This window comes from Ochotona curzoniae, unplaced genomic scaffold (genome assembly GCF_017591425.1).
Source record: "Ochotona curzoniae isolate NIBS_2020 unplaced genomic scaffold, NIBS_Ocur_1.0 contig_908, whole genome shotgun sequence".
Lineage (NCBI taxonomy): Eukaryota > Metazoa > Chordata > Mammalia > Lagomorpha > Ochotonidae > Ochotona > Ochotona curzoniae.
In genome coordinates this window covers 20,557,762-20,580,904 of record NW_024466607.1, presented here as the reverse complement: position 1 = coordinate 20,580,904, position 23,143 = coordinate 20,557,762, and the positions used below count along the sequence as shown (strand labels likewise).

At 42.7% G+C, this 23,143-nt stretch overlaps 1 protein-coding gene across 15 annotated transcripts in view; it reads right to left on the bottom strand.

The window, feature by feature from the left end:
* CCDC66 (coiled-coil domain containing 66) overlaps positions 1-23,143 on the bottom strand; it is a 35,811-nt gene that overhangs the window by 5,161 nt on the left and 7,507 nt on the right. For 4 of the 15 annotated variants that reach the window (XR_005885313.1, XR_005885314.1, XM_040994663.1 and 1 more), the window contains exons 4-14: positions 20,164-20,611; positions 18,437-18,587; positions 18,185-18,288; positions 13,388-13,509; positions 12,667-12,768; positions 8,131-8,259; positions 7,630-7,880; positions 7,340-7,424; positions 4,947-5,108; positions 1,761-1,905; positions 967-1,107 (exon numbers count right to left, since the gene is read on the bottom strand). Coding sequence is in view for 13 of the 15 variants with exons in the window: in XM_040994663.1 (XP_040850597.1) it covers positions 967-1,107; positions 1,761-1,905; positions 4,947-5,108; positions 7,340-7,424; positions 7,630-7,880; positions 8,131-8,259; positions 12,667-12,768; positions 13,388-13,509; positions 18,185-18,288; positions 18,437-18,587; positions 20,164-20,611 (1,840 nt within the window). In the remaining 2 variants the exon portion in view is untranslated. Of the gene's footprint in view, positions 1-966; positions 1,122-1,756; positions 1,906-4,946; positions 5,109-6,745; positions 6,747-7,339; positions 7,425-7,629; positions 7,881-8,130; positions 8,260-12,666; positions 12,769-13,387; positions 13,524-18,184; positions 18,289-18,436; positions 18,588-20,163; positions 20,612-23,143 lie in introns of those variants that run through there. The other 11 variants (XM_040994673.1, XM_040994668.1, XM_040994671.1 and 8 more) reach the window with 11 other exon arrangements.

Here is a 23,143-nt window from a genome sequence, read left to right as displayed (position 1 = left end):
GCTAGTGGGCAGGCTGTCCACCCACTGGTTTACTCGCCCAGATGGCCTCAATGGCCAGGGCTGAATCGGGCCAACACCAAGAAGTTCCTGCAGGTCTTTCCATAACACATCACTGCTTTCCCAGGCACATTAGCAGAGTACTGGGGACTTGAATGGGAACCCATATGGGTTGCTGACAAGGACAGAGAAATCAGAACGCTCACGCTGGTGACAGGAGTATGAAACAATACAGCTGTTGTGGAAATGTTAGCCGTGGAGCTAGCATATGACTCGAGTCTACTTCTCTCTCCCAAGAGAACTTATGAGTATACGTACACAGACTTTAAAGTATAAGCAACACAAATGTCCGTCTACTCAGAACAACAGCATTTCTACATAAGTCTTTCACATAACAATAGGGACGAAGCAGACCCTAAAATAACACAACCTTCCAGCGCATTAGTAAGAAGCCAGGCATAAAAGCCTACAGAAATGGGCCCGACGGCGTGGCCTAGCAGCTAAACTGCTCACCTTGAACGCCCCGCGATCCCATATGGGGGCCAGTTCTAATCCCGGCAGTTCTACTTCCCATCCAGCTCCCTGCTCGTGGCCTGGGAAAGCAGTCAAGGACAGCCCAAAGCTTTGGGACCCTGCACCCGCGTGGGAGACCTGGAAGAGGCTCCTGGCTTCGGACCGACATAGCATCGGCCGTTGCAGCTCACTTGGGGAGTGAATCATCGGACAGAAGATCTTCCTCTCTGTCTCTCCTCCTCTCTGTATATCTGCCTTTCCAATAGATAAATAAATCTTTAAAAAAAAAAACAATACATAAAAGTTATATAACTACTAACAACACTTATGTATTAAACCTTATGTAATAACCCAGATGCTTCAACCCCTATTTTTAAACTTTGGATATAATTTTAATTGCTTTCATTGTGAATGCGACTTTACTTTTGAACAAACATGAAATCAAATCACAGATACCCGTCTGCACTGCAGTATCCTTCTTGGGAGAAGTGGCAGGACTGACGCCAGTGTTCGCTGTTGCACCGACTCCATCCAGGTTATGTCTTAAATTTGAAATGCTGCTAGTGGCCGTATTACATTCCAACTGTTTTGTATCAACTGGCAATGAGAAAAATTCCATGTAATATAGAAATGCTAAAGGGAATATCAACAATTGAAGCTGTACAGCAGTAGTGTAAGATCATGGGCTTGATTAAACAAGCTTGCCTGGTATTTCCTTTAACAATTACCTTAATCCTTATCTGTTGAATTCAGTGAAATTATTTTTTTCTTATAGAAGTGAGTTTAAAAAGCATATAAAAGTAATGTAATTAATGTGATCAACACTTGGACAAATTTATGTGAAAAATAATACACAAGGCAATTTCTAAAACATGTAAAATAAGCATTATTTTAAGCTCTACGCTTTATTTTAAAGTATTTTATGTATTTACTCAAGATTTTTAGGGGCTAACACCATAGCAGGGTAGGTAAAACTTCCTGAGGCAAGAAAATTCCACATGGGCACCAGGTTTGAGCCTTGGCTGTTCCAGCTGTAATCCAGCACCATGCTCATGTGCCAGGGAAAGCAGCAGAGGACAGCGCCAGCAACAACCTGGGAGAGCCAGAGTTCCTGGCCCCTGAGCAGCCCAGCTCTGCTTTTCCAGCCACTGAATGCAGCAGGGTGTGGAGATTTCTGCCTTTAAGATGACCAAAACAGGAATTACTTAAAATTTTAAAAACAAAAAACATTACTCTGGTTCAGCTCTTACCACCAAGATTTTTAGTCAATCTAGATGTGTCATGTCCTTTTTGAGCCAATTCCCGGATTTTCTGTTCTTGCTTCAGTCTCTGTGCCAGCTCCTGTGCTCTCTGCATTGTCTGGAATAATGCATTTGTCTTGAGAGTCATTATTTCCTGTTAAGATTGAAAAGTACAACGTTGTTAAGCCATCGGACATGTACATGCTTCCCTGTGTCGGCGGATGGCCTGGTCACAGGGATGGAACGCGTCCAGGAGCTCTAAGTGTCTGAGCTTCTACAGTCTACATTTACTGTCTTTCTCTACCAACTGCATTAAAAATTACAAATTTTAGAAACACTTACCCATTTGAAGGTGCTTAAAAATTTTTTTAATTCAGATCACTCATTAAAGATAAACATTACAGGGTGAAACAAAGCTTACGGACACATGCGCTGAGGATACCTGGCTTGTGTTTACGGCACACACCAACGGCAGGCTCAACGCGTCGTATTTTGGGGAAAGAGGGAAAGCTGCTAAATGGGAAGAGGCCTTGAAACCTCTAATCAGCAGACGGAAGATCTTCCTCTCCATCTCTCTTCCTCTCTGTATAACTGACTTCGCAATTAAAAACAAAAAAAGTATCCTGATCTCATTTTCAGTTTGTCTTTTCTCTTAAAAATTTGAAAGGCGGAATTAGAAGATGCAACAGAAATCTCCCATGCACTGGTTCACACCGCAGCTGGCTGTGACCGGTCTCAGCTACACAGAGGTCAGAAGCCAACATCTCTGACCTGGGTCTCCATGTGGGTGGCAGGGCCCAGGAACTGGGCTGTCTTCCTTTGCTCTCAGGCCCCATTAGTATGGAGCCGGATTGGCAGGAGAGCAACCAAGGCCAGAGCTCTGATGAGGGAACTGGCATCACAGACAGTAACTTAACCTATTTCACATATGCCAGCCCTCTCCTCCTTTCCTTCAAAATATTTATTAATGCCCAGAACATCTCTAATAAATTATTTGCCGACGAAGTTCAAGACATGCTGATCAGCTATGGCTACCTATGTCTTTTTTTTTTTTTTTTTAAAGATTTATTTTTATTATTTTTTCATTGGAAAGGCGGATATACAGAGAGGAGAGACAGAGAGGAAGATCTTCCGTCCGATGATTCACTCCCCAAGTGAGCGCAACGGGCCGATACTATGCCGATCCGAAGCCAGGAGCCTCTTCCGGGTCTCTCACGCGGGTGCAGGTTCCCAAAGGTTTGGGCCGTCCTCGACTGCTTTCCCAGGCCACAGGCAGGGAGCTGGAAGGGAAGCGGGGCTGCCGGGATTAGAACCGGCGCCCATATGGGATCCCGGGCGTGCTAGGCGAGGACTTAACCACTTGCGCCACCGCTCCGGGCCCCTACCTATGTCTTTTAAAATCCTCTGTCTCCACCTGGTACTGTAGCGATAGACTCATGTCAACAGAGACCATCATTCTATTAAGTCCTTAATATTCACCTTCTGTATTTGGTAGTTCTCAAACACTGGCTTATTATTTATTTATTTATTTATTTTCAGAGCAACTGGTGGAACAACAAGGTGACTTAGGAACAGATCCAAGAGAAGATAACAGCCGTGAGGAAATGACAGGCTGGCCGTCTACCTCCATGTAGGCAGAGATGGCCAGATGTGAGACCCTGGGCTCAGTGTATGAGAACTAGCGTGTCCTACCAGACAGCTGGGTTTTGTGCAATGTGCTACCTTAGTGGGATGGCTGGTGAGGCTGCTGAGGTGGCCACCAATACACAGATGATGCAACAGCTAAAAGGGAAAGACGATGTCAGGTGACTGCAAGAGATGACCTTCCAGTCTATGAATGACCACGTGGACACCGACAGGCTGGCTGGAGCACCCCGTGCATGACCATGGAAGCCCGATTCTCTGGAAATGAGGCAACTGTGTTCAGAGTTCTGAGGACTCAGTAAGGCAGGCTTTTTTTTAACCACTAATTTATATTTTAAAAGTCATTAATCAATCTAATAACAACATGGCCTACTTCTCAAATATGATATATGATGTTGCAGAAGCTACTGCCAATTTGAGAAATTGAATGCTGCCATGACAGAGTTTGTGTGGTTGTCCTTGAATAGGGTAAGAAAGGAGAACAACAAACTGCGCCTGGTGCAGCAGCCTAGTTGGCTAATCTTTGCCTTGCATACACTGGGATCCAACATGGGTGGTGGTTCTAATCCTGGCGACCCTGCTTCCTTCCAGCTCCCTGTTGTGGCCTGGGAAAGCAGTCAAGGATGGCCCAAAGCCTTGGAACCCTGCACCCGCATGGGAGACCCAGAGGAAGCTAATGACTTTGGATTGGCTCAGATCTGACCATTGCAGCCACTTGCGAAGTGACATAGTGGTTGGAAGATCTTTCTGTCTCTCCTCCCTCTATCTGCATTTCCAACAAAAATAAGTATTTAAAAATAAAACAAACAAAAAACAGAAATGTTAATATTTTCTGGAGCAGTCCAGGTAAGTCTTTATATCCTAGGGCTCCTGGCTTCGGATCGGCTCAGCTCCAGCCACTGCGGTCACTTGGGGAGTGAATCAGTAGAAGATCTTCCTCTGTCTTTCCTACTCTGTATATTTGACTTTCTAATAATAAATAAATAAATACACAAATCTTAAAAAAAACAAACAAACCCTCTTTATCTCCTCCTTGTGGTGTGGCAACATCTTTGTCTCTCATCCAATGCAAAACCACAATTCTGTCCCTTAATTCCTCCAAATAAATCACAACTTGAGTTATTCCTGAATTCCCACCTCCCTTTTGGGTCTCGCATCTTCTGTCCTTAGCAGACAGTTCTTGTATAGCATTTTTCAAAAACACATGCAAATGTTCAACTTCTTGTCATTTTTGTTTTAAAGATGCACACTTATTTTACAATGATGCAGTTTAAATACCTACTTTTGAGTCCACTGGTGTAGCCATCACCTGTGATGCTGGCATATTGGACACTGTATCAAATCTCAGCCCCTCCACTTTGGAGCTAAGGTACCTGAAAGGCACTGGGATGGCTTGTATCCCTACCATGTGGGAAGCTCTGAGTTCTAGCCTCCTGCTTTGGTCCGGCCCGGGTCTGGCTGTTGAGATCATTCAAGGAGTTCACCAGTTGATGGAAGATCTGCCTCTCCTCCTCTCTTTCTTCAAAATAAATAATAAATGTGAGTACCTACTTCCTTTTGTTTCTGTCTCAGTACATCTTCTTCATACTGTTTCTGCATCTCTTCCCGCTCCCGTGCTAGGCGAAGCTCCTCTAGCAGTTCTTCCTTCTTTCTCTGCTCTTCTTCGAGCTGCTTTTTCCGACGCCTTTCTTCTACTTGAGCAGTGATGGCTTTCTAGTCACAGGCAATCACATGGATCATTGTTGATCAAATTGAGCAAGATAAACATTAAACATATCAAGCACTTCACATATCACAGAGCTTAAACAACTGTATTTGGGGCCTAGCACAACAGTTCAATTGGATAATCCTTCTCTTGCAAGCACTGGGATCCCACATGGGTGTCAGTTTGTATCCTGGCTGCTCTGCTTCCCACCCAGCTCCCTGCTGTGGCCTAAGAAGGCAGTTGAGGATGGCCCAAATCCTTGGGACTCTGCACCCCCGAAAGACAGTGAAAGAAGCACCAGGTTTTTGGCTTCAGATCAGCTCAGCTCTGGCTGTTGTGGCCACTTGGGCAATGAACTACCAGACAGAGGATCTTTCTGTCTGTCCTTCTTTCTTGTAAATCTGCCTTTTCAATAAAAATAAATCTTGGGGAAAAAAAGAGGGGGGGCGGGCTCAATGGAGTAGCCTATCAGTTAAAGTCCTCTCCTTCACATATGAGTGCAATCCCAGCAGCCCCACTTCCCATCCAGCTCCCTGCCTGTGGCCCGGGAAAGCAGTCGAGGACGGCCCAAAGCTTAGGGACCCTGCACCCGTGTGGGAGACCCGGAAGAGGCTCCTGGCTTTCGGATCGGCATAGCATCGGCCGTTGCAGCTCACTTGGGGAGTGAATCATCGGACGGAAGATCTTCCTCTCTGTCTCTCCTCTCTGTATATCCGCCTTTCCAATAAAAATAAAAATCTTAAATAAAATAAATCTTTAAAAACAAAAATAAAAAATTATACTGAATACCAGAAAGGATCACCAATCTGTCCACAGCCACTTGTCTTCCAACAGAGAAATAAGTTGTACATACCAATTTGAATTCTCTTAAGTTAATGTTAAGAGTCTCATCAGTTTTTCTTCTGAGTTTTGTTCAAAATGAAAATCAGTTCTCTGAAGGGAAATACATTGGGGAGAGATCTTCCATCCACTGGTTCAACCTTAAATGAGCAGTGTGCAGAGCTGGGCTGGCCGGAAGCTGCTGCTTCTTCCAGGTCTCCCACAGATTAAGGGACCTAAACACTTGCACCATCCTCTACTACTTTCCAAGGCACTCTGACAGGGAGCCGGCTCAAGCAAGCACTGCCGCACACAGCTGGGTGGATGGAGACTCTAAGGTGGACTGTGTCAGCCCAAGGACCTTGCGGGGAGGTCCTCTTCCTTGGCTTGGCAACACTGACAACGCTTCAGAACTTGCAGAACCTTCCACACATGTTCCGCATCGGAGAGCTGAGCTGATATTGGGTGGCCGTTCCCCATCCCCAGGTGCTGAGGTGGTAGGGAGGCTGGGTGTTGCTTCTCTCCTTATCTCCCCTCTCCCCCCAGATACAGGAGAAAGAAAAAGACAATTTGAAAATAATTTCCCACTTTTCCCTAATCCCTGATTCTTGCCACCCTGATTAACTATGTAAACATCATCAAAAATAAAAACTAAAAAAAAAAGCAAAACAGGGCCTGGAGCAGTAGCTTAGCAGCTAAAGTCTTTGTCTTGCACATACTAGAATTCAATTTGGGTGCCAATTCTAATCCCGGCAGCTCCATTTCCCATCCAGCTCCCTGCTTGTGGCCTGGGAAAGCAGTTGAGGATGGCCCAGAGCCTCAGGACCCTGCACACATGTGGGAGACTCGGAAGAAGTTCCTGGCTCCTGGCTTCGGATTGGCTTATTTATTTATTTATTTATTTATTTATTTATTTCCATTTGAAAGGGACCATCACAGAGAGGAGAGAAAGATCATCCATCCACTGGCTCACTCCCCAAGTGGATGCAACAGCCAGAGCTGAGTCAATCCGGAGCCAGGAGCCAGGAGCCCCCTTGGGGTCTCCCACATGGGTGCAGGGGCCTAAGGCTTTGGGCTGTCCTCGACTGCTTTCCCAGGCCACAAGCAGGGAGCTGGATGGGAATTGGGAGCACCTGGGACACGAACTGACACCCACATGGGATCCTGGATCTTACAAGCTGAGGATTCAGCCACTGAGCCATCACACCAGGCCCACAAAATTCTTATATTATGCCACAGGGATTAGTTTCAACACTGGATAGGATTAAAATTTCCTACCGGGTTTTTAATTTCCATTTACTCTATGGAAATATTAGCAAGGATTATTATCCAATAATACAAATAAAAATATTTCTCAATACTACACCTGATAAAAAATAATAGCAATAAAAAAATAAACTAAAGGAAGAAAATACTACACCTGATGTTCTAACTGCTTCTGTCGTCGCCGGTCTCGTTCCTCAATCTCAGCTGGGTCCAGGAGCGCAGTCATAGAACGGAGAAAGCTGCAAGAGACACACACACCAGTTCTTCAAACCCCAGCAAGGCAGGTTCAACAGACTTAGTAATATCTGCCTGGGATCCAACTGCTAAGTTTTCTATTTCAAAAAACAATGCCGATATGAAACCAGCTAGATATAGTACAGTCCTACTAAAAAATAGATTCTCTTAAAAAAAAAAAAAAAAACAAGCAATAAGTAACAAACTTACTTTGTTTTTTGTGTGTTTCTCATAGCCACATCCCTATGAGGCTTTTCTACATGTGCCTCCTTGGAAGGGTCAGCCTGACTCCCCGTCACAGGGGTACACACACTGTTGACATCGGCCAGCTCCGGAGTGCCAGGCGAGACGCTCAAGTACTCAGGTGGTCTGTGTGTTGACCGAGAGGACAGGCGAGACTGAGAACCAGGGTAACTCTTTAACGAATCAAAATGCATTGCCCATCTGTCATGCTCCTCACCCTAATCATAACAAATAAGAACTGCTAAGAATTTCTCCAATTATTCCCACAGAAAATCCAAAATGACAAACATGATTTCTCAAAGTGATAACCATGCAGAGTAAGCATCATAAAAAATTAAACATTAAAATTTTGTTTTCATCACATTTAGTTAGCTGAGAAATAAACAGAACTGAAAATGCTTCCAAGTTTATGATTAAAGATTTTGAAGGTAGTTTTTCTTTATAACTATAAAACCTCTATGATTTTACCTTTGAGGATATCATCTTTTCCTCTATTTTTCTTTGCTGATCACCTTCTATTTGCTTATTCAATTCCTCAAGCCATTTTTTCTGCTGTTGTTGCATAGCACAGAAAGGGTGTTTGGGCAGTGCTGCTTCCTAAAGAACAGTCACCAAAACCAGCTGAGACACAGTTCGTTTGGTAACTAGTTTATTAGAGCATCTGCAAATCTTCCCAAAGAAACAAAAACTCAGACCAGGAAGGCACTTAGGAGCATTAACTTCAAACCAAGAATGTGAAAATGCAAGAATTAAACACACATTTGACTCTAAGGATTATATTTTAAACATGTTAGCAGTGGGACATAATAAGCTGTCAGGAGGAGGACAAGAAGAGTTTAATTATCTCCTTGAAGCAGTCTACAGACAACACAGTTGGGGGAAAGCATGCGGTGGGGACTCTGCCGTCCAGGAAGGCCCTACTTGTCACTTCCTCACTCCCAGGCTGAAACCCCGACAGCCTTCTTGTGCGTCGCCCACCCTTGCACAAGCACACAAGGCATTCATGTGTATGCTGCAGCTGTCAGGACACATGCATCACAAAGGACAGGCTCTCAACAACTGCAAAACCAAGTGCGGAAATCACCATTTCAAAAGAATATAGTAATTTATTTGCAAGAGGTACAGATAGACAAAGACACTCTTCCATCCATTGGTTCACTCCATAGATGGTTGCCAATAGCCAGGGCTGGGCCAGGCTGAAGCCAGGAGCTTCATTCAGCTCACCCACATGAGTGGCAAGGACCCAAATATTTGAGCCATCTTCCACTGTTTTTCAGAGACCATTTGCAGACAGCTGTGTTGGAAGTGGGGTGACTGGGACTTGAATCAGTGCCCATATGGGATGACAGTGTCACAGGAGGCAGCTACACCCATTATGCCACAACACTGACACCCTCAGTAACTTTTTAAATATTTGAATGAAGACTTCTGCTATTTCAAACTCAAAAAGCCACCAACAGCCCCGGCTGGGCCAGGCTGAAGCCAGAAGCTTGGAACCTACATCTGAGTCTCCCACTTGAGGGACATGGTCGCACGCCCTTGGGACATCTGCTGTCTCCAGGAACAATAACCTACTGTACCACAATGCCAGTGCCCTTTCTTTCCTCACGATTTACTTATTGATTTGAAAGAGTCAGATCTTATACCTACTGAGTCAGTCTGCAAACAGCTACAATGGTCAAAGCTGAGCTAGGCCAAGGCCAGTTGCCTGGAACTTCATCTAGGTTTCCCATGTGGATGGCAGGGGCCCAAGTAGCTGGCACTTACTCTGCTGCCTTCCAAAGCATAGAGACCCGGATCAGAAACAGAACTGGTTCAAATCCCAGCTGTGGACCTACCACCATTCTCCCTCGTGGTGGGTAGCTCATGGGGGCCTGAGGATGCAGGTGTGGGTGGTGGGAGGGCTAGGGGCATAGCACTGGTGGGCATGTGTGGATCTGGGAGCTCCCTCTAGGCAGTTGGAGCAAACCTAGTTATTTCCCCATGTGCTTGGTCCTGGGCGAGGTGAGGAGAGGGGAGGGGAAGAGTCCCAGGTCGGCACGCTGCTCTGGTGTGCTGGTGGACTAGAACAAGAGAACTTCAATAGGCCTTGATATGGGATGTGTAGAGGGGTAAGGCACCAGGCCAGCACATGTTCCAGGAGCTAAGGATGCTGGTGGTCAGGCAGAGCTCCAGATCAGAACACTACCCACTGGAATTCCGAAAGCTGGGCTGGAGAACCCATGCACTCCTGTGGATTGATTAGGGAAAGGAGCAAGGGGAGATGGGGTAGGAAGGACCACCATGGGAGTATCTAGCAGGTTAGGAATGACTCCTGAGGGATTCCCAATGACAAGGCCACTGTACTTGGCAGGTAAATGAGGGGACTGAGACATGGTTTGGAGGGGAGACACCGGAAGACCTTTATGGGTTAAACCAACACATCAGCACACATGGGAGACCTGAGCTGGGCTTGTTGGCATGAAACATTGCTGACCGCCACACATCAGCCCACAGGGCTAGATACCAGTACCTAACTGTGTGTCAGAGAAGGGGATGGGTCACATTAGGCTGGGCCATGACACTAACCAGCATGCAAGAGAACCAGGTACAGAGGTAGACTCTGTGGGGGATATGTGGGCCTGACCCTGTGGAATTACAAGTCCCACTCATTAGCTTAAGAGTTGGGGTGGGGATGGGCTGAGCTAGGGTGTGACCATGGAACCCGCTAACACTCACAGGTACTGGGACTTGGGAACAGGCTGGCCAGGTCCAGGCTGCAGCAACCACATCAGCAAGCCAAAACAAGGTGTGGAGCAGGCCAGGCCATAACATCCAACAGCTTATACAAAGATCGGGAATGAATGGGGCAGGTTATGCTGGGTAACGGCCTAGCACCCACTGGCATGCGTGAAATCTGAGTCTGAGAGTGGGTCAAGTGGGGGAACTTGGAAAACTCCCCTAGTGAGTCATAGCTACCACTAGTGAGCATGTGGTCCAGGCCTGGGTGTTGGGCAGGCTGAACAAAGTAGTTCCAACTGTTGGCAAATGTGCGGGTTGGTTTTGGAACGGGGCAGACTGGGCAGGGCCAAGCAAACCTTAGCCCACTAGCAAGTCCAGAAAACAGGATGGAATACAAGTTATTCCGGGCTAAACTTTCATGCCTACTACTTTGTATGAGCCAGGGATAGGAGTAGACTGAGCACCTGCCAGCAAGAGTTGAGACCCTGCAATCATATGGGAGATCAGAAAGCAAAAGCTCATGGCCTAAGTTTGGGGCCGCTCTGTCCACCATAGCCACTTTGAGTGAGCCAGCAGATGGAAGGTCTTCTCTTTTTGTCTCTCCTTTTCTCTGTAAATCTATCTTTCAAATAAAAATAAGTAAATGTTTGAAATAACAAGCAGTGGTATGACTGGGATTTACTTTGGTGCCCTGCTACAGCATGCCAGCCTCTGAGGGAAAGGAGAGATTGTTCATCTGGTGTTACTGTCCCCAAATGGCTGCACTGGCTAGAGTTGGGCCATCTGAAGCAAGCACCCAAGAGGTTCTTCTGAGTCTCTCTTGTGGGTACAGCTTGTGCCATCTTTTGTTGCCTTCCCAGGAACACCAGCAAAGCACTGGAATACTAATGGAGCAGTTGGGCCCGGTGCAGTATCCTGCTGCTAAAGCCTTTGCCTTGCATGCACTGGATTCCATATGGGGACCGGTTCTAATCCCGGTAGCCCTGCTTCCCATCCAGCTCCCTGTTTGTGACCTGGGAAAGCAGTCGAGGATGGCCCAAAGCTTTGGGACCCTGCAACCGCGTGGGAGACCAGAAAGAATTCTAGGCTCCTGGTTCAGATCAGATCAGCTCAGCTCCAGCTGTAGCGGCCACTTGGGGAGTGAACCAGCAGATGGAGATTCTTTGTGTGTATCAGCCTTTCCAATAAAAATAAATAAGAAAGACAGGAAGGAAGAAAGTAAGGAAGGGACGGAGGTAGGGGGGGAGAGAGAGCGAGCGAGAGAGAGAAGAAGAGAAAGGGAGGGAGGGAAGGAGGGAGGGAGGGAGGGAAAGAGAGAAAGAAAAAGAGAGAAAGGAAGGAAGGAAGGAAGGGAAAAAAGAAGAGAAAAGAAAAGAAAAGAAGAGAAAAGAGAAGAAAAGAAAAGGGAGGGAGGGAAGGAAGGAAGGGAGTCGCAACTTGAATGGGCACACATGAGGAAGATGATGGTGCTCCAGGAAGCCGCCTTCTTTGCTACACCACATCATGGGCACTTTATACACATAGCTTAAACTTAAGTTCCTACAATATTCATTATTAATTCTATTACTTATTTTGAGAGACAGGTAGGAGACAAAAGCCTCCCATCTGTGAGTTCATTCTGCATATACCTTCAGTAGACAGGTCCAGGAAGGAGCCAGATGCAAGGAACTCTAATCACATGTGACTGGCTGAGACCCAGGCACTTGAGCCATCCCAGGGTATGCAATGGCAGGACTCTGGATCAGAAGCGAAGCTGGGATTCCACCACAGCATATGGGAATCCCCAAAAAAGATTTTAACCACTGGACCAAGTGCCTCTGAAGGTAGTTTTATATGGAATTTAGTGGATCCAGAAGTATAGATTCTTCTAAAATGAGCTGTCGGGTCTACTTTCTTGCCTTTCAATAAAGTGCTTTTTAGATCATAGAGAAATATAATTCAGATTTAATTCTTTTATTCATGGAAAATTAGCAATAGACAACAAATTAATGTAGCACAGTCAGTTCTACATGGAACACAGCAGACAGCTATACAGTGTACCTCAGACATTAGGACAGAGTGCTGAAAACTTCTATTTTCATAATCAGCTCTTCAGGTTTAATGTACTATTTTCAGAATATATTTGTTCACAAGAAAAGCATTACACAGTAAAAAAGTAAACAGATTTTTTTTAAAGCAATGAAACACTCAAGAAAGTTAACTAGTAATTTTAAAAATAAAGACTTACATTCATTCTTACAAGGAACATAAGAATATACATAAACGTTCTTAAGTGTAACTTACCTCTACATTCTGACCATCTCTAAGCAGCGAGTGCGTGTCAGCTTGGACCACTGTCACCTGATTAGGAGATGGTGACAGAATATTGGAAGAGTCCGCAGACACCTAAAACCAAACAGGAAGACAAGAGTACATTTTCTTTATCTACAACTAAATACTGAGAAAAAGCACTACATGACAGATACCTGGTCCTATATTTATACTTATATCAATTTTCATTTGCTTTAACAATCTTGTTACATCATTTGGTTAGTGGTAGCATTTTATGGTCTTTTGAAAAATTGCAGTTCCTTTATAAGAGAGGTCCTTAACCGCTCCGGAACGGCTCACTAAGCCGCAGCTCACTGCTGCTGTCCCAGGGAGGCCAGTTCCTGGATCCCCTGCTCCCCACACGGGAGATGTAGAGAACTCCCTGGCCTTGGCCTAGCCCAGCCACAGCCATTGCAGGGATTTGGGGACTGACGAGCAGATAGGAAATACCTGTCTACACCTCTGCTTTCACACAAATCCATATTCTTTAAAAGGCTGTGCCTGAGGTGTCCATCACTCACTAAGTGAGCAAGACAACAGAGACTAGTTGAGATCATAACTGTGCAAAATAATATTTTAAATGCCTATGAAAACAAGATCTAAATATAAATTTAATATAAACACTGGTTATCATTTTTAAAATTGTAATTAACAAGCCCCAAATTCTGCAAATGTTTGATTTTGTTACTCTTACCCTAGATTTGTCAAAATCTTGACATTTTTCCCACAGTGCTTCATTACTATCAGATTTTTTCCACTGATTATTCCATTTTTCAGAAGCTTCTTTTTCTTTCTTCTTTAAAGCAACCTGTTCATCTGCAAATAATGTCCTTTTTAAAAAAATGTACAAAAATTGTAAAGAAAGAATCATGTAAACAAATCATCACCTTCTTAAAGAATGCACATTCTGAAACAATCAGTGTATTTTAATAGGGAGAAAATTAACTCACAAGGCAGAAAGGAATATTGGGGAACATAAAACAAAAGGCTTAACAGGACCCAACTTAAGAATGGCATAGAAGGATGTGAAAATGTCTGCTTTAAATAAAAAAAAAAAAAAAAAGAAAGAAAATGTCTGCTTTACGATAATTATCAATAAGGAACAATTTTATTAGAATAACTTATGCTAATTATTTCAAGTCTCTACTCCAATATAATACTCATTCAGTTTCTACAAAAAGAATTAAATGGTAGAACACTATGAAGTCAGAAATCTAGCATCAAGTTCAACCACTTTCCAGCTGCCATTAACCTTTCTATGCCTTGATTACTTTTGTAACACATTTAATAAGTGATTTTTTTTTTCAAAATAGGTCCCAACACAAAGAAAATATTCAATAAATGCTAAATACCTTATAACAACTTATGAAAATTTAAAAAAACAAAATCCTGTATCTAACAGATAGCTATAGTCAAGACTAAGCCTGAAACTGCTAACTGTTCTTTAATTCCAAGGAAACAGATATCCTATTTCCACTGTTGCTGGGCATGTAGACCACAGCACCACTGTATAAGTCAGTACACAGAGTGTGCTCAGACAATGCAAACTTGATCGATCGTATGACCCTGCTATCCCACTCCTTGGAATGTGTCAAGGAAGTGAAGTCTGCGTATGAGAAAGCACCCTGCAACCCTACATTTATAGTGGCACAATCCTACACTAGCAAAAACATGAAAATAATTCAGATATTTATCCAAAGACGAATGAGTATGAAGCTGTGGTACATCTATTCCATAGAATACCATTAAAAAGAATGAAAATCTACCATTTGCAACAAAATGGTCCCAATTACAGACCATTATTGCTCAGCAAAATAAGCTAATCCCAAAAGGACAGATTTCATTATGTTCTTATAAAAATACAGAATAAACAGATATACAGGTGAACAAGCCTATGCAAACAGTGCCATAGATGAACTGTATGATGGAGACTAACATACCGGGAAGTGAAGACACACTGCAGCAGGCAACTCGACTCTTAAAAACTCTCCCAGTGAAACAGTTAAATACACCTCGCCAATGTGATATTAGATTTTCTACCTTTGTCTATGTCTACAATGCCATGACACACTTAGATAGCAGAATAGCAAACTTATAACTATTACTAAAGGACTATACTACCATAATAATATGGGATGGGGAGAGCAGGAGGGGAAAATGAAGAGGGAGAAGGAATTCCTACAAAACTGTGCCATGAAAAATAAAAAAATGTAAGAATGAAACACAAAGACATGCTTTGCTAACAGTATCAAGTTTTGAAAAGTAAATTAAAACAAAAATTTACTTGACAGGCAGTGAGAATAAGCCAAAAAAAATCTCCCAATCTCTGCTTCACTTCACAAATGGCTGCTTAAATCGCTGGGGTGGGGCTGAGCAGGCTAAGTAGAAGATGGGAGCTGGGTTACCAATCTGGGTCTCCACAGTAGATGTGAGCAATCTAATCACACTGGAGCAGTCACTGCTGCCTCCTAAGTCTATATTAGCAGGAAGCTAGAGTCAGGAAAACAGTCAGGTAGGGAACCCACTTACTCTGATATGAGCTATGAGTAACTTAACTGCCAGGCCAAATGCCTATTTCAGGAAACTGTTTATTAAAACTGCAAATAAAGAATGAAATATTTTAGTTTTTCCAAGAAATTCCACTGAAAATGTGGAAATCTGGTATTTTATTTGTAATGTACATTAAAAGAAAAACTGTTATTTAAACATACAACAGAGCTCCAAGCTTTCTAATACTACAATGAATTTAATTTCTTCATTCTTCTGCAACCTGGACTTCCAACATCACTCATGCCCTATTTCTTTTTCAAAATTACACATCCTAACAAGGTTACTGATCGTCTTATACGGTTTTCTGCTAGACTGGAGGGTAAAGCCAATCCTAATGCCTTTACTAAACATTACACAGAAGTACAAGAATTAAGCTGTTCATGCTCCCCGGTATCTAAGGCATAATGGAGAAAGACCAGTGTTAAACCGCCAAGTTGCAATGCTACTATCCCATGTTGGAGTGCTAGTTTAAGTTCCTGTTGCTCTACTGATGCCAATAATGTGCCTGGGGAAGCAGCGGAAACTCCAAGCACCTAATGCCTGCCACTCTTACAGGAGAGGCAGATGGAAGCTCCACCCCCTTCACTTCAGCCTGGCACAGCCCTGGACACTGCACCTATTTGGAAAACAAACTAGTGAATTGTTCTCTATTTTCCCCATGTCCCAACTCCAGCACCTTGCTTTTCAAAAAAAATAAATTAAAAAAATTGGGGGAGTTGTGGAAGAAATCAGTGTTTTATTTGTTATTAATGAAATTTCAAGACTAACAGAAATCACAAACTTTTCTGCGTTAGGTCCCTCCCTAGGTGACAGAAAGCAATAACTTGTTTCTGTCTATAAATATCAACTGATATTGTAAATAGCATATTCAGTGATTATTCTTGATTAGAATTTTTTTAAAAAGTTATTTTTGTTGGAAAGTCAGATATTCATAGAGAAGGAGACAAAGAGGAAGATTCACTCAAGTGGCTGCAACAGCCAGAGCTGGGCTGATCTGAACCCAGGAGCCTGGAGGCTCTTCCAGGTCTCCCATGCAGGTGTAGGGTCCCAAGGCTTCAGGCCATCCTCAACTGCTTTCCCAGGCTATAAGCAGGGAGCAGGATGGAAACTGGGGCAGCTGGGATCAGAACCGGCGCCCATGTAGAATCCTGGTGCATGCAAAGTGAGGATTTTAGCTGCTAGGCTACTGTGCCAGGCCCAAACTTATTGCTCAGATGAAAGCTTTACTGAGTTAGTGACAAGGGAAGGAATAGAATATTTTAATAAGGAATACATCAATTTTTAGCAATATCATTCTTAAATTCATAGGATTTCTGTAACAAAAATATGAAAATGCATTCGATAAAAGACCTAAACCTACATCCAGAAACCTTCAAACTCTTGCAAGAAAATGTAGGAAATACCCTGCAAGACCTAGGAGTAGGTCCTGACTTTCTAAGGACACCAAAAGCAATAGCAGTTGAGAACAGAATAAACAAATGGGACCTCATCAAACTAAGAAGCTTCTGTACAGCAAGGGAAACAATCAGCAAAGTAAAAAAGCAACCCAAAGAGTGGGAGATCTTTGAACACTACATAGGTGATAGGGGGCTAATCTCCAGGATATACAAAGAACTTCAAAACAACCAAAACACCAAAACAAACAAACCACTCAAGAAATGGGCACGGGAAATGGGCAAACATTTCACAAAGGAACAAGCCCAAATGGCAAACAAACATATGAAAAAATGCTCCAGTTCCCTGGCAATAAGGGAAATCCAAATTAAGACATCGATGAGGTACCACCTAACACCACTAAGATTGTCCCACCTAAAAAAGAACACCAACGACACTTGTTGGCAAGGCTGTGGGGAAAAGGGAACCCTACTCCACTGCTGGTAGGGCTGCAGGTTAGTACAGCCTTTATGGAAATCAGTATGGAGAACACTTAAACAACTCAAAATCTGCATACCATATGATCCAGCAATAGCACTCCTAGGAATATATCCAAAACACCTGTTTCATGACAAACCAACACGTTTGTTCACGACAAGCCAACATAGGTGTTTGTCAACAAACCCCTATGTTCATAGCAGCACAATCAGTAATTGCAAAAACATGGAAGCAAATGAAATGCCCATCAGCAGAAGATTGGATAAGAACGCTTTGGTTCATCTACTCCATGGAATACTACTCAGCTATTAAAAAAAACAAAATGCAGTTCTTTGTGGCTAAATGGGCCCAACTGGAAACTATAATGCTAAGGGAAATGAGCGAATCCCAAAAGGTTAGATACCACATGTTTGCCTTAATTTAACTTGTATTTTTTTGATCCTGTCATTGACACTGTCTCAACACATGTGTTTTGAAAAACTGAACTTGCATTATTTTTAACATATTATTTACTCAATACTATGTCAATCAATTCCATAACACTATATATTGTTGCTGATGTTTTGTTGGGGCTTTTAACTGACCAGGATTTTACTCTGTTAGCTTTGCCTTCAAACCAGGGAAGGCCTCCCCAAGAAGCCGTTAAAGTTATCAGGACAATAAGATGCTGGACTCAATGCTGGGTATGTGCTTGCAATGAAAGAATCTCAACTGAATTTGAACTGTGGTTATGCAGCATGGGGAGAGGGCTGTGGGAGGAGCGGGGGAAGTCCAAGCACCTATAAAACTGTATCACATAATACAATGTTATTAACAATAATAAAAAAAAAAAAGAAAAGCTTAAGAATCTGAACTACAGAGGCTTCAGAATACCAGTGCATACCACAGAGTATCAAATAAAGACACAACCTACAGCAATGTGGAACCACAATGTTTCTTATGCATTCAAAGACTGCTCTGGTTGTCAAACAATACAAGACTTTGGAAATAATCACACTGAAAGACATAATTCCTCAATACATATTTCACAAACCAAAAAAACTTAGTAGTGGAAATAAAATTTACCCACCCAGTTCTTTCCTCCATTGGGCTTTTTTTGCCTCCAACAAACTTCTATCACGTTCCCTTTCCCCCAGAGTACTGAATATGCCAGCTGGTTTCCATTCATTCTCTCTGAATAAAACACACAAAAAAACTTTATTATGCATGAGCATTAACAAACCTTAAAAGCACCAAGTCGTCAACAACTTTCACATGAAGTAAACGTAAAGCAAAATACATTCCCAAGATGATTTCCCAACAGCAAGTGTGAGCTACATACACGTCAAGTTTCTGCTCAGACTGCTTGCAGGCCTCCTGGTTTCCATTCCCGTGCAGAATGGCTGACACCCCCTCAACCTTTTGGAGTAATCCTACAGTGTTTTCGTCCTTTGCCTCATTAGGAATATTGCTTATGTTAAGACTATATTGATCTAGGAGATAAAACACAGGTTTTACAATTACTGCTGAATTATACTTTTTATCAACAACTTATGGTCTATTGCTATCCAATTTTTAAAGTGTTACACATTGCTCAACTTTCACAATAATCCTAGAGGTAGGTATCTGTCACGCAACACAAACTGAGTCCCAGAGACCAAAAGAACTGCTCATGATCATAGCCATGTAGCTTCTTCTACCAAACAAAAATAAGTAAACAGGAAAAAGCCTTCTATTAGTTCTGGCTGACATATTTTTACAATTAACACAAAACACAACAAAGGGAAATGAAAATAACTCATCAACTTGTAAAATCATTGAAAAACTTTTTTTTTTGGACAAACTGCATGTTCTAGTTATAGTCGCATGTTGTTTATGAGAAGGTACATATATGTTGCCCCAAAAACTTGTAATTCCTCCAAAGTGCCAGATCTCCCAATGAAGATAAAGCACATCTAACGTGTACCTTAGTACATGATTGTGATATTATTTCTCATCATGCCTAATAAGTTGTTACTTACTGTTCTCTGAACTAGAATTTCAGACTCAAGAGAAATTCTAGTTTCCTCATTTTACAAAGAATAATATGGACCAAAAGAGTAATGGCTCCATCTTGAGCATCTTTGGAGAATGAGTTATCTAATCACCATTATCAACTGTGAGGCCTCTCCATGGGAATGTCAATTTCATTTTATTTCACTATTCTATAATTTTAATGCTTCCATTATCATCATATTCATAATTCTTTGGCTCAAAGTTGCAACGAGAAAACCTTTAAAACATAATAAAATGCTCTAACTTGTGAAACAGCACAGATTTTTATACTCCCCTACTCCTGAGTCTGAGGGATAGGAAGAGCAAATGCAAGCAGCAAGAAACCAATGCTTTATCGCAATTCCAAAGTTTCATGCTGAAGTTCCTTATCCTCGGCCTTAAAAAACACAGGCAATTTTCCAGATAAAGCTTAACTAGCATGATTTTTACACTATCATCTTTTGAGAGTCCACAGATTTTAATTCCTTAAGGCTATGATATGTAAGAATTATGTCCTGAGCACTGACATTAAAATATAGCATATTAAAACTGTAAAAGAAGAGGCCAATAAATGAATATTTTAAAAGATATTTACAATGTTAAACTAGAACTTATGAGGTTTACATAAAATCCAACAGATCTGAAATTCTGCAGCATGTTGAAAAAACAAACGTATTAAAACTTGAGGGGCCCGGCGCGGTGGCACAGTGGTTAAGGTCCTCGCCTTGCATGCCCGGGATCCCATATGGCTGCCGGTTCTAATCCTGGCAGCCCCACTTCCCATCCAGCTCCCTGCCTGTGGCCTGGGAAAGCAGTCGAGGATGGCCCAAAGCTTTGGGGCCCTGCACCTGTGTGGGGGACCTGGAAGAGGCTCCTGGCTTCGGATCGGCATAGCATCGGCCGTTGCGCTCACTTGGGGAATGAATCATTGGACGAAAGATCTTCCTCTCTGTCTCTCCTCTCTGTATATCCGCCTTTCCAATGAAAATAAAAAATAAATCTTTAAAAAAAAAAAAAACTTGAGCAATACCTTACCTGTTTCCTCCTCTCTCACATCCCCAGGCTGGGAAACAGGCCGGTTTCCTTGGGTAACCGACATCAAAATCTGTTGCAGCTGGTCTTGTGTCAGACACACCAAGCCACCCTTCATATTTTCAGCTGTCATGGGCTTCTTGCAAGACTGCGGTTTAGCCACTAGAGATGTATTTGCAGTATTTCTAGTCCTTTGTATGTTAAGGGTGGCAGGTGAAATCTTATCCTGGATATGAAGATAGTCTTTATCTAAATACAGCTTACATAAATCCTTAGCAGGTGAAAAAGTCAGTCTATGTTTTTCACCTTTTGCCTGTGATGTTTCTGGGTCAATTGTCTTATTTTGTGCAAGTTTTCCACTCCTGATGTAAGAATTTTGTGTTGATTTTATAAAGTGTCCACTTTGTTTTGTTCTTAAAGCACATTTTACAATCTTGGTCTTACTTCCCATCTGTTAAAACATGAGAAACTTATTTTTAACAGTTCAAGAAAAATCTAGCTAAATTTATATAATCTGTGTTGAATCAGTCCTATAAACTTTTCTACACTTTGGCATTTAGATATTACAGCTATGACAATCTAATACTTCATCTTTGCAAATCTTCAAAACTTCGTCAACAACCACAAATCATTTTACTTAAGGACAACAAGGAACACAGAAGAATTTTTATTCTAGTCATTAAAGGACATCCGTATTTCACTTCACTCTCATCTTATTATTATACTACTGACACTACTTCTTTTCTTTACACACATTTACAGAATCACACCAGTGCTGATTGCTTGAACATCTTTTGTGTATTACCCTTAAACATGACTCCTGTCTTAATTTCTGGTGCTTTGACATCCACATACTCATTACTCATTCATCCAACACTGTGGCTTCTTATGCCCTACAATTCTACTCCTGTGCTTCCATGTTGTCTTATGTACTTTTGCCAGAGTAGTAGCTTAACTGTATAACAGTGTAACACTCATAACTGCAATCTCTCTATAACCTCATTTTTTAAGGTTTATTTTTTATTGGAATGGCAGATTTACAGAGAGAAAAGCAAGAAAGATTTTCCATCAGCTGGTTTACTCCCCAAGTGGCCGCAAAGGTTGGCACTTGGCCCATCTGAAGCCAGGACCCTTCCTCAGATCTCTGGTGCAGGTGCAGGGTCCCACATCTTTGGGCCACCTTCTGCTAATTTTCCTGGCATAAGCAGGGAACTGAATGGGAAATGGAGACAGAAAGAGCTTCCATCTGCTGGTTCACTCCCCAAATGGCTGCAACAACTTAACTGAGCTTATGTGCCGAGCCAGGAGTCTCTTCCAGGTCTCCCATGAGGGTACTTGCAGGCTCAGGATTAGCCATTCAAGTCATCCTGCAGGCACCATCCCTTAAGAATCTTAAACTCTAGGGCCCGGCGCGATGGCACAGTGGTTAAGGTCCTCGCCTTGCACGCTCGAGATCCCATATGGGTGCCGGTTCTAATCCTGGTGGCCCCGCTTCCCATCCAGCTCCCTGCTTGTGGCCTGGGAAAGCAGTGGAAGATGGCCCAAAGCTTTGGGGACCTGCACCCGCGTGGGATACCCGGAGGAAGTTCCTGGATCCTGGCTTCAGATTGGCTCAGCTCCAGCCGTTGTGGCCACCTGGGGAGTGAATCATAGGACGGAAGATCTTCCTCTCTGTATATCCGCCTTTCCAATAAAAATAAAATATATCTTAAAAAGAAAAAAAGAATCTTAAACTCTATAGTTAACCAGATTCCTTTTTCCCTCTGCTGTTTGCTCTGCTCTTGGTCATGCAGATTTGACAAATCCCAAATCCAAAGAGAAAACAAAACACAACCACGTGCACTGGTTTCACCTTGAACTTAAAACCAAGGTCATCAAATGGGCTGCTAATGCTATTTTCTAGTTGTACACTGCCCAGTTCAGTCAGGGCTGAGCCAGGACAAAGCTGAGAGCTTAGAATTCTTTCTGGGGATTTAACATGAGTGGTAGGGCCTACTTGAGCTAACACATTACCACCTTTTGACTGTGTGAATTAATTAGCAGGACACTGGATCACAAGCAGAGTTTGGGACTTTAAACTAGGTACTGTGCAAGGCAACAAGGCCTCCTAAGCAGTATCTTAACCGTTCCATCAAATATTCATCTCTAGGTTTTGGGTAACACCAGTAATTCAATTTTAAAATGGCCTTTTTTAGGGTAGGCATTTAGTGAGACACTGAAGACACCACCTCCCATACAGGAGTTCAGTTCGTGGTTCTGCTCCAATTCCACCTTTCTACTAATACATGTCCTGAAAGACAACTGGTGTGTCTCCAGTAACTGTGTCCCTGCCACCGAAGTGCAAGACTAGGATTGCGTTCCTGTTTTCTGGGCATTTGAGGCATTTCAGCCTACAGGCAGGAGCTCTTACTACCCATCAAATAAATGAAATAAAATGTCTCCTTATCTTTTAACCTTTCAACTATTTGAATTTAATCAGCTGAAGAATGGAAAACTCCAATACCCACCATGATCTAGCTGGTTAATGGCATAAGATGAAGAACTCACTTTCCAACTAAAGAAATCAGAACAAGCCTAACCTGATTGACAAGCAGAAAGCCAAGCCCAGCTGCTAAAATACCCACTATGTTAGACTGCTAGAGTTTACATTTTTAAATTATTTTAAGCATCAGTAAAAACTTATTCAACATTTTGAATGTTTTGTGGATTATCAGCCTCTACACATGGCTTACACAGCTGACCCCAACCACAGCTTCCATTGGACTTGCCTGCTCTGATTCCTGTAGTCCTTTTCTGGGTAGTATGTTAAGTACCACCCTCAAATTGCTAAGAAGTACACTGCACTCCCTTAAGCTGTCTTGAAAATATCTCCATTTCTATTCCTCTAGCTACCATAAATTCAAAGCTTTCTAAGACCCCTTACACTTCTGCAATCACAACTTCTCTGGCCATCCTGTCACAACTGTCTGTCCTTCACACAACT